The sequence below is a fragment of the Venturia canescens genome, chromosome 3 (genome assembly GCF_019457755.1).
Source record: "Venturia canescens isolate UGA chromosome 3, ASM1945775v1, whole genome shotgun sequence".
Classification (NCBI taxonomy): Eukaryota; Metazoa; Arthropoda; class Insecta; order Hymenoptera; family Ichneumonidae; genus Venturia; species Venturia canescens.
In genome coordinates, this window is record NC_057423.1 from 994145 (window position 1) to 1006459 (window position 12315).

Sequence of the window (12315 nt, forward strand, 5' to 3'; positions counted from 1 at the left end):
TATCAACTAAACGAATTTACGTGAAGTGAAGTGCAATGGTAATACAATGGTGAAGCTCGTTCAAGATGGTGTCGGGGAAATATCGTCCATTCACACCAATGGAAAGTCGATAATTCTGCAAAACTTAAGAAAGAATCGAAACCCGTGTAACCTGGCATTTTTTCTAAATTTTTATCACGTTATATATTTTGAAGCGTTTTTTATCACCATGAAAAACTTTTCGAAAAATAATAATAACTGAAGCGTGGAGTTCTCAGTATCTTAGGTGAAGCTCAACTATACACGCTAGAATTATCTCCCATCTTTTATGGCAACTCAACATAAGCTCATAACTTTTACATCAAAATTACGAAAACTATTAAAATTGTCGTTTGTTGAGAACTTTTCTTATGACAACGATGACTTTTAATCAATAAATCGCGAAGTATTTTGACGTTTATAATTTTTCATGTAATACCAGAAAATAAGTGAAAATTCGTATATGGATTTTGTGATCTTTAATTACCGGTTTCATTAAAACACTTTTGTTACAGTTTTTCATATTTATTATTTCTCGACACTGTACGACAAAGTCGAATATTTTTCGTTTTTATTTAAATCATAAAATTTTTTCCATTTTTAATTTTAGTGATTTGTTTCTCGTGGTTTTGTATTGCACTCATAATAACGTTGGCATTCTGGGTGTCTGTTGGAAAATCGCTTCACGTTTCTACTAGAAGCCTCTTATGTATAAATGGACCAAATGATACAACTCGGTTAGAATCTGATAACAAAAAAAATTGTTTCATTTTTTCGAGTATGCTGGAAAAAGGCAAAAATAAGGATAACTAAATATGAAAAGTGATGCTGGAAGCTTAAGCCTGACAAAAAGAAGCAAATAAAATTCATTTTGAGTATTCATTGTGATACCCTAAATAATCATTTTTTAAAGCGTGCGATACTCACCGCTTCGCTACAGGATGAATGCTCGCCAGGGCTGCGGTTGGGTTCCATGACTCCATTTTCTACTTGTTCTAACAGTTTATGGAAAGCCTGTAATCCTTCGTGTTGCAATCTCTACATGGAAAAAAAAATCATTTCTTAGATATGTCTGTGAAATAGATTTTCATCCGTTGCTTTCCATTCTTCTGTTTGTATTCGATCGATCGGTTTTCTTACCGAAAGCTCGTCTCCCTTCGTCGCATCTTCTTTCAAATGCTTTTCTGCGTGCTCGTACGTTTGTTTTATTTGATGGATACATTTTTCTTTGGAGAGATTCACTTCGTTCCTGGTTTCAAAGTGCAAAATATTGCCGCTGACCACCTTAAAATATTTCAAATAATTCTCTCAGATAAACCAAGCATCGCTTTTCGTAGTGAACAAAGTTGTATCGATAATGTGAATGCTTGCTTGCTGGATGAAAATTGGAAAAAGATATTTGTTTACGGGAAGTTAACATTAGATTTCATCATGTGCAGTAATGAAAAAATTTTCAGTGAAAGTGCAAAAAACTATCATCACAAGTAGGTTTTAAATAGCTTCAAATTTTAACTAAAATTGATGCAAATAATCATTCAAAAAAACCAAAAATTCCTAACCAATTTAAAATTTTTTTCAGAGATATTGAATATTCTACTCCGCAGCTTTATGTTTGATAAGCTAGAGCCAAGCTATGGAATATATATTTCAAAATCCGCCCAATTTCATGCATTCCAAGATTTTCTACGTAAGATTTAACATATTATTCCTGAAATATTATCGAGAAAAAATTTTAAAAAGACATAACCGAAATTTTGTAATTTGAATTTGAATAGAGACTCGTTAGTTATATTATATTGTACATACATACCGAAGCAACGATTGCCACGAAAATGAGTATGAAGAATTTCGACATTGTAGTTTGCTCCTCGGTGTGCAAAGTTCACTGCTGAATTAAGCCAAGCGTGCTTTATTTATACCGAAAATGGTACCCATATTCATTTTTATTATTGACGTCAATTGAACGATATGAATGACTATTAATGGTTTTATCAGTTATACACATATGTTCTGCCATATCATTACAGTTCTACAAAGATCAAAAATATTCGTTGAAAACGCGTTTTGTCGTTCATCCAAATTTTTTACATTAAAAAAAAAAGATAAGAAAATGCGTTTCAGCGGATACCGAAATAGTCTTTAATGGCAATCGTATTCAAATGAATATACGTGTAACGACTTGAAGCGACATTACACACTTTTCTCATTTGTACAAGTGTTCACGAACTATTTACACGATAGACACATCTCGACGGCTTGTATTTAAAAATACCATAAAAGTCGTTACGGCGACAACTGAAAATATTTTCAGGTGATCCACATTGCCGAGACATTATTTTTCATGTGGGCCTGAAATATTTAGGACGAATGATGATATTTTCGTAATCATTATAAAATATCAAGCTCGTGGAGATGTTTATATTTATGAAAAATATTATTCCCTTTGAAGTTAACTATTTGCGTCTTTAAGCAATACGACCATATCAATATTTATTTCCGGCGACACCGATGAGATGATAATCCTTGAAAACTAGAGAAATGGAATCGATCGTTGTAATTTGAGCCAGAATAATTGAATGTTTGGGGAAAGTAGTTGTTGCTAGAATAATTTTTTATCGAGCAAACATAAATACAATGCTAAAAGACGGTTCGGCATGTCACGGAAATGGACGTGGCAAGTATTGGCGTCTATTGGAAAAAAGGAGCTGTTGCAAAAGCGATTTAGTGCGAAGATACAAATCCTCAGGGAAGTGATGAGCATTAAAAGAGAGAAGAAGAAGGAAGACTGAAAAGCGAGGGAAGCAGAAGGCCGTCCTCGTTTTCGCGTCGTGGGCTGCTTCGGAAGAATCGTTGCCGGATCGTTTTGTGTTGTCTGTGTGGCTCAGGCGCATCTCCCGGGTCGTTGAGATAAAGCCGATCATAAAAGATGTCAACCCATTCGCGAGAGCTTGGGAAAATACACCGGCCGTTTCGCAGCATCTGATTGGCTTAATGGCGCTTGCTATCTCCTCGTAAATAGCCTCCTGTAATCCTGTGTGCGTGTTTGTACGTCTACATCTTCGTGTTTATCAGCGTTTCCATTTCTCCGGGCATTTTTGGCTTTCGAATATGTTTATACGAGTTTTTCAGTGCCCGTGCGTGCTCGTTCCCGAATGTCGGTACTCGTCTCTCGTTCTTTTCCCATTTTCTGTCTCTCTCCATTGACTTTATACAACGTACAATATCCGCACATACGTCGCAGACGTGAATGTACAAAACACTTGATGGGACTGGGCCATAGTACCGGCATCGCCAACGTGCACCAGGGAGCGATTATCTTCAACTATAACGAACGGATTAAAAGTGCATTGAATGAGCGTCAGGGGCTCCACGAGCGTATGCGAAAGGGCACATCGATGACCCGAGAAAACTACTTCCGCGATCGTTCAACGTCGGAGATCGAGAAGGATTTCAGGATCTATACATAAACATGTCCGCAGTTTTATTACACGTTTAATATTACCCTCCGTAATCTTCGGAGGTGAAGTTTACGGGATGGACTGCAATAAATCAGCCGGAGAGAAAAACGTTCCATCGTCGAGTTTAGTACAGCGTCAGAAAACTTGAACATTGTCATTATTCTTCTTATTTTGCATTAATATATCTAATTCCATTATATCGTGAGAGACAAGAGTTGGAGAAATACTCTAGAAATAGGATATAGGAAAAAACGATTGTCCGACAATGTGTCTGGTTGTTGAATATCGAAGGAATCAGCGAAACAAATCAACGTCAGATTTCTCATTTATCCTGCTATATCTTTCCTCGTATTCCACCCCTTTCTTCCTCGCGATCCTCCAAGTCGTAAAAAGGTGACTGATATATAGGATATATTTTAGTTAGAATTTGCTACGAGAGACGTAAATCGCTTGGCGAAAGAGCCTACTTTGGCTCCTCGAAACGACGATATGTTTATGGAGTTCCAAAAGCAGCGCCAAATCGTACGACTCACGAGCGAAAAACTCTTGGCTCTTTCCTGCTCTTTTATTCTTCTCTCTGACCTCTCGTGCCATCTTTTAAATATATTTTCCCGAATATATAGACGTGAATCGAAGCTATTCGTTTGGAAGTGCTCGTGCACGCACCCCAAGTGCTCGCGAGTGGGTTCGTGCCTTGCTGCGACTTCGGATCTCTCTCACATTGTAACTTTATTATAAAAGCCATATATTACAAAGCTAATATGCCAAATGTATACATGTATACCGTTGTTTAAGAGGCGAGCGTGTGCGGAGCGGATGTAAATCTCGACCTCGCAAATACCGAAGAGAGCGAGTCCGATGAGAAATCGGGATTTTAAAGCGATCGACGATGTCCGGTGGACGGTGTCACAACCGTCGTTAATGTCTTCGCTTCTCGGCAACCCCGCGAGGAGAAGTCAATGCATATATTTTTATTCCTGGCCACTGTGCGTCGGCCTGAACTTTCTCTCTCTCTCTCTCTCTCTCTCTCTCGCTCGTTCGAATTCGAAACCACACGTAGCGCGAACTCGCTTTATTTATTATCCCCGAGCTTGAATCACGATCGTCCCACCGCCGAACATGCACGTCGACACTTAACTCTCAGCCAGTAAAAAATCGAGTTAGAGAGCCTGAGGACGAGGCAAGATAAGGGAAAATGAAGCTGCGCAGAGCTCCGTGCTAATTTTCTAATCTACAACATTAATTAATCTTCTGCCTTGGCACACTTCGAAAGGCCCTCAAACGCACATTGAATGAATCAATCACCAGCCCTTTCATTTAACAGAGAATAAAATACTTTGTCGAAAAAAAAGCTCTCGATGATTACCAATTGAAGCGATCGCAAGCCGCGATCATCGACCTCCAACGACCGATTCATCATTTTCTTCACTGCTCACCAGATGTCGCATAAATAATTCCCCCTGAAGAAACGCCGCGGGAAAGATAACCGACGAGATTCGAGCTCTGAAAGAGGAGAGAAAAGAGTCATTTCACCCCCCGCGGCATTCGTGGCTCGCTGCGCACACGTGACTCCTCCGAGAATCGCGTCACGCTTGCGGAGACGTCTCAATCCGCAATTACGTCATTATCGAACAACTCGTAGCGCTGCATAGTGGTGCGCGCGTTACTCGGCCCCACTTTTCCGCGCGATTCATCATAATCGCAATGATAATAAATCTACCGAAGATTTTATACGCCACATTAATTATTTATAAGAGTATATATTTGTATACGCTGCACATAGAGTTTCGAAATCATGCCAGATATCACAGTAGTGTTATATACCAGCATACCGTGGATCTATACCCTTCTCATTAAAACGAGACGGTGATTTACCAAGACGATAAATGGTACCGCGCTCGACGCTATAACCACGAACCTACGAGTTTCGCGTGAAAGTACCTCCAACGGTGAATATAAAATATACACCTATATAAATATAGTTTGGAAATGAATCCACGACCGCGAGCGAATTGCATTAAATGTGCAGCAGCATCGAGCCTAAAACAAAAACAATAAATTAACAAAAAATCAGCTTACACCTGCTTGAAATTATGAACTATGAAATTTTTTCAGAAAAGTGTAATAATGTAGAGGGAGGGAACAATAAAAAGTGACGAAATGTCAGCGAATGTGCAAAACTCCTGTTCTTTATTCCATCTTGAATATTTATTACGAAAATTTAGTGGCTCGCAAAGTTGACACGTTGATCAATCACGGGATAGTGATTCGACTCGAATAAAAAGTTTCACGAGTGTCACGCAAGTTGAATTTCTTAGAGAGTTTGGCAAGAAAAACCTGCTTGGGGACAATACTTTGTCTTGAAATTTGAAAGAGCAGGTTTTTTCCCGCTGTCGTTAGAGGCAAAGTGTTCCCTCCGGTAATCGACTCACGCGAGGAGGAGAAGGACCGAGAAGCATCGATCGTGAAATTCCTCTCGCTTGGTCTCGCGTTTTTAGTGCGAAGTGTACGGCGAAAGAGCGTTGAGGGGCGGAGGGGAAGGAGGAGAAAGAAAAAGGAATGAACCGATGAAGAAGATGCGATAAAGAGAGTTAACGGGCGGTCGATCGCAAACCTACATTCATATACACGTCCACAAACGGTTTATAAGCGAACCGGTCCCGAAGTCGTTCGAAACTGTCGTTCGGATTCGCACTCGTGACTTATCACGCAGCGTGGCAAGATTGAGCGACGTTTACGCGTCCCGACATCTCTTTCTTTTTGCTCACCGTTTTCTTCTCGCTTTTGTGTAACAGCCCGACGACGCAGCGTTCTCTTTTGTCCTCGCGGTTAACGGTACCGATTTTTCTGACGATTTCTTCACACGTAATCTGCCGAAGATTTCTCTGTTTTGTGCGATCCACCGAGAAACAAAAAACACTTTTACGGAGGGCTGACGAGGAGATCGTGCTCGGGAGCGCGAATAAGAAATGTTTCGAGAGATTCGCGAGGTAATTAAAGTATGGCGACGAGTAGAGCGCAAGGGAAGTTTAAATTTATATTTTTTTTTTTACTTCTCTATACACATACATACGCTACGCAGAGAATCTGATGGCGGATCGTCGTGAGGTCTCTCGGGGCTTGGGCAACAAATGATTAACAAGCGAGATAAAAAGCGGGACACGATGTTAATGCGGCGTAACGAGCCTGCAAAAAGAAAGACAACAGGAGGGAGAGCCCCATCGTGTCAGCCTCGAAGTAGACGATTTTCCAATACCTCCTTCTCCTTCTTCTCCTCTTCAATTTATTTACACACTTACATTTGAATTTATGCCAACTCTCGACAGACTACATATGTTTTAGGGGTCTATAGTGTTCGTTTATTTACTGAGATGAGGGATGTGACGATCTTGGAGATCGAAGGAGGTGAAATTTTGTCCAGGATCGATATCGATCGACTACCGGCTCTTCATGCTCATTTGACGATTCTCCAATCGAATTTTAAACGTTTTTATTTTTAGTTAATGATGAAATTTGTTTTTTATCGTTGCAAGTGTGCCATTTTGCCCCTGGGTCTCCCAGAACCATTTTTCTGCACGTTCAGTGACATTTATATTTTCATGTGGTTTTCCACATGCTGAGGATTATGTAATCGTTTATGAGTTTCGATCGGCGTAACATTATGCAGAAACAGTGATTGCAATGTCAAAATCCCATAAAAGAGTGCTCGATAGAAATGACGACAAATCGAGAGGCGTCGAAGTCAGTTAATTTGTTATTCGTCGCTTATGCCAGCTTGTCAGTAGTTTTCTCCTTTTTTTCTTCAACTTACGTTTTTTATTCTCATTTGTTTATTTTCTAGTTCTTACAAGTATATCAATGTCTGAGAGAGCGGGCTCGTCGACTATGCAAATCATCGGGTTTTATACGATTCATAAATGCGGCGTGCCGATCGATTCGTATGCCAGAGGCGAATGTCTTTGACTCGGCAATCAGGTATTTACGATCGAACGTGTTTTCTCTGTTGTACGGAGCTTGAGTTCGACGAGATAACGAGCAATCTATCGGCCAAGGATGATCCGCGCGTGTGTGCGTGTGCCTCTCTCGACGTTAGTCCGCAAATCGCTGATCCTCTGTCTCCTCGAAACAGATTGACTCGTTTGCCTCTCCAATGAACCCGCTTTCGTGGATTCGCCCTAATTGAAGGGTTTACGTGATTCGCCTCGACGTATTCGGGATCCCTTGGGTCGTTGAGCTGCTTTACTTTTTCGGAAACCCCCCTAAATTTCGAGTCATTTATATTCACGTTTTTACTTCAAGTTTATGAACATAATTAATCTGAATAATTATTCTGAAAATCGCTGATCAATGACAAAGGTTGACAGAACGAAACAAAAAAGTACAATTGCAGTTTGCTCGATCATTCGTTTCCTCCCATTCGTGAGTTCTTGCCACAGCAGGTCAATTGACAAAATAAAAATGAAATCATTTACGAGGATGAGGCGTAACGAGAGTAATTAAAAGTGATGCATCAGACGGGTGACGAGGACACTCGCGATCTGGCGCAACTCCATTCCGTGTGGCATTTTCGAATATATAATGTGACGAAGATACGCCACTTTTATTTTCTTCTTTTGCATAAATATTAATGACTCTCATAAATACGCAGCGTCATCGCGAGTTTCTTCCCGTCGCTCATCAGTCTGACTGTGGCCATCAGGCTTTCCAGTCACGCCAAAAATACTCGCGAGAAAGAGAAAAAAGAGGAGGAGAGAGAGCCAATCCGCCTCGTTGTTATCGCGATGTCACTCCAGTTAACGGCGCGCTACGACGACGACGACGACGACGACGACGAGCCGAAGTGACAGTGATGTATCGCTGCACTTTGTCTCTCTGTCGCGCATGGACGCTAATCAATGTTAAAGCACGTGACAAGAGAACTAACTTATTTCGAAACGGTGCACACTCTGTATTACAAAGAATTCCTTCAAAACGCATCTATCACGTAGCAGTTTTCATACGTAAAACATCAAAAGTATATAAATTTACCGAAATAAGGTTAAAGTACAAATGAATTGAGGCAGCAAATGTTTGCACAGGATTTTAATAAGTAAATGAAAAATAGTATGTCAATATTTAACATCATTCCAGTTTTTTAAAAAATGATGAAAATCTCCCAGCATTGTGAATGAAAGAATTCGACTTCTGATGTCAGGGACACTCTGAGGATGATTATAAACAATGAAATTTAAGGGGATAATTCGATGATCCAAATGTGGGAAAATTCAGTGACGTTGAATCTGGCAGATATATGGATGAGATCGTGTAAGTGATTAGTGTTGAGTGATGATTAGCGGAGGGAAATGTTCGAGGGTCGAAAGGTGGGAGAATCTTGATGTGAGGGATGCTGGAACATGGTTTCGTGAAAGGGTCTAGAAGCTTGGGAGGCTTGGAGGAAAGTCGTGTGGGAAGGGGTGGTTTGATTAATTCGACAAGTTTGTCAACAAGCCACCTCTAGTTGCACGTAGCATTGATCCAGGTTGGTTGTACTCGCGTGCATACGCTCGGAGGCATTTGATGGCGTTGCTTGTGGTTTCTCGTATGGATGTATTAGCGTATGTACATGGAACGGAGATGTTGGTTGGTAGATAGGGTAGAGTTAACCCCGAAGCCCCCGTGAGCACGGTATAATTTACAGAGTGTCGCTGGTACGGTGTGTTAATCGCGTAACACGCCGCTAACGAGCCGAGTATGTTTAGTCTGGGAGCTTCTCACACCCGACTGCATCCTCTCTCTGCCCCCCTCTCCAACTCGCTCTCGCTGTTACTCTTCCCTTCTTGTGCGCCATCGTACGACCCCCGTCACACGAAGCACCATGTAAACCCAGTGAACCAACCCCAACGAGCAACCACTCTCCTCATATTTCCCGCTAATTGCCGGCATCTAATCCTGCCCCTTCTTCATCAACATTCTCTATCTTTCTTGTTTAAGAGCTGCTCCTCGGTCTCGTTTCGTGCACCCTTCTTCTCGAGTCTTCTGTTTTCCGTTCTTACTCGAGGTGGCTGCTTCTCTTTCTTTTTATCAGTTCTCATCTCATTTTAGCTCTCTCTCTCATCAATTTTCATTTCAATAAAAATGAGTCGAACGTGAAATGCCTTGGACTGAGAAGTAACACGATATCGAAAGCTTCCAACCGGTCGGAACGCTGCTTTGACATTCTTAATTCGTATTCCCCGAGCTCTCAGCATATTTTGAAAGAAAAGAGTGGATGAAATTTTATGAATTATTTAGCCATGAAGAATCTCAGCGGGAGCATAGATATTTTAGTGGAAACCCACTGTGCACTCTCGTCGCATTATCAGCTTTTCTCTTGTAGGTGGGCTAAAAGATCGGTCCGAGTGTCAAAAGTCTGCCGAGCATTTTGACTATGTATATATAAATATATTAAAAGGGATGGTGTTAGCAGATGACAAATGCGGGAAGCGTGTGCATGGCAGGGGAAGAACGGGCGCTAGAATTTCACACTTACCCACACACAGATGTTTCACAGAAAAAAGAAGAGATGCTGTCAAGAATAGTCGTAATAATACTACCGTAGAGTTACCAAGAGTAAAACACCGCAAAGAAGCGCATCACTGAAAGAAAAAGTGGGAGAAGAGAGAGAGAGAGAGAGGGAGAGGGGTAAAACCATCCCTCGCGAGAGATAAGAATATCGTTGATTTAAGAGGCAGACTCTCCCGCTGAGCTGCCATGACGAATCGAGAGTCTTGGGTGCTCTCCGAGCGAGCCATACCACACCGAGAATGATTAGTTACGTACCATTTACCAAGCTCCGCAATCCCGCGAGAGACTTCTTCACCCGCGTCTTTTCTCGTCATTTTTTCTTTCCTCCAAATAGACAAGAGCTCTGCAAACAGGTCCAACTAACTTTTCCTCTCACTCTTCATTTTCATCTCTCCTAAAATAACAGTTTTATCGTTTGCCCCGTTGATTAGTCAATGTTCATAAATTTCCATTCATTTTTATAATAGCCTTATTCCATCAGGATTTATATTCTAATTCGATGGGATCTTGAGTAATAATCCGATGCGAAAGTTCGAAAAGACGTATTACAAGAAACCCATGAATTTATTCCTGACGATCAATCGAATTGTTTATTAACACGAGTGCTAAAGACGCTGCTATAAAAGTTCAATGATGACTAATACATCAGAGAAAAAGAGGGAAAGAGAGAGAGGGCTCGAGTGTCTGATGGATGAGACGTCGTGGCTCATGTGGCAAACGTTATTAACTTAAGTGTGTCTTGATTCTCGTATCGTGTTTATATCGTATACAGCTTTTACGATTCATCGCTGATGACGGGGACTGCGATAAATCAATGTCAGAGTTGCGTATAGACAAAAGTAGAAAGAAAAAATGGATAAAGAAGCGAGGGAAGAGAGAGAGGAAATAAAAAACAGAAAAGACAAGAAACTGTACGTTAATTATTCGATTGTATTTTCGTAACGATGAATACGTCAAGATACTGAAAAGTGTTTACTGACTCCCACAAATACACACACATACCGGTCGTGTTAATAGACAAGAAAATGGGAGTTCTGTGGGAAAGATTCGATAATTTAGCTCGTATCTCGACACATGTGGGCGAGAATAGGAAACGTCTCTCGATAGAGGTATTCGTGTAAAGGAAAAAGAATAAAAATCGAAAGAGAGAGAGAGAGAGAGAGAGGACATTGAAGACAGAGTGTCGAGTGCTGAATGTAGCCCCGAGAAACTCGCAATGCTGACCCCCGTAGTTGCGTGGCGGAAATTAATGAGCCGTCGTAAAGACAATTGCTGGTCGTTAGTCACGCTGGCTATATCTAATGTATGTTCATTTATATATCTGTATATAATTATACACTGACATACGTGACGCGAGACCCCAGCGAGTAATACCTGAGGCGAAGATTGAGACAAGGAAAATGTGTACCGGTCATTCTGTGCCAAACTTTCATTTTTATCTCGAATTTCAAAGTTCATTTTTTTTATTGTTTTTATTCTTCCGAGCTCTTTTCAATCGTGATTTATTTCGAAAACATTTTCTTCGACGATTCGAAAGAAATTTTTCAAATAAAGTTTCTTAATCTGCGAAAAAAATGTTGTGAAAGATTTACTCCTGTTTTGAATGTTTTGTCAAATTGGAAAAAAGTTTAACCTGTACTATGAGCATCGTAAATTTTTTGCGATAAATATTTTGTTTTTCTAGTTCTTTTATTTTTTTCAATTATTAGATTAAAAAAGTAGCCCGTACGAAATCTTCTACATCGGCCGTTGGCTTTCAAGTCACAGCGATTCTCCTCTCGAGATCCGTTTATGTGTATGCACACATTGAGGTGGCTCCCAGGACACGTATAATATGCGAAGATAGACGCGACGAGGACGAGAGTCTCGTCGCAATATGCCCGAACGGGTTGTCGGTGTCCGCCCGAGCAAATCTATAAATTCTCCTCGGTGGATATAATTATCCTACATGTATAATTACGGCGTCGGAGCGCTCGTTAATCTGCGCACCGGGGCCGGTTATTAATTGCCTCTTCTCGGCGAATGTACCGGAGAGAGAGAGAGAGAGAGAAAGAACGTCGAGAGGGAGAAAGAGAAGTGAGCTTTTACAGCTACGTGTAAGAATAAGATGTGGAAGCGGGTGAGTGCGATATTCGCACACTCCTCTCTCTCCTCTGCGTGTGTGACTATTCGTGGGCTTCGAGGATCGCACGAAAGTACTTCCATGAGAGCAGATAATGGTACACACGAACGCGAATGGGAAGTGAGTGACCAAAGTACTCACCTGCAATGACGAAAAATGCGAATGCACAAGTCA

At 41.0% G+C, this 12315-nt stretch overlaps 1 protein-coding gene across 6 annotated transcripts in view; it reads right to left on the reverse strand.

Annotated features, from left to right (window-relative positions):
• Positions 1-482: 482 nt before the first annotated feature.
• Positions 483-12315, reverse strand: part of LOC122407806 (uncharacterized) — a 42251-nt gene continuing 30418 nt past the window's right edge. Inside the window, exons 2-6 of one of the 6 annotated variants that reach the window (XM_043414229.1) lie at positions 10275-10413; positions 1825-1906; positions 1159-1302; positions 946-1056; positions 483-763 (exon numbers count right to left, since the gene is read on the reverse strand). In XM_043414229.1, the coding sequence (XP_043270164.1) occupies positions 713-763; positions 946-1056; positions 1159-1302; positions 1825-1906; positions 10275-10333 (447 nt within the window). In that variant the 5' untranslated portion in view covers positions 10334-10413 and the 3' untranslated portion in view covers positions 483-712. Of the gene's footprint in view, positions 764-945; positions 1057-1158; positions 1303-1824; positions 1926-10274; positions 10414-12315 lie in introns of all 6 variants that reach the window. The other 5 variants (XR_006260290.1, XM_043414232.1, XM_043414230.1 and 2 more) reach the window with 5 other exon arrangements.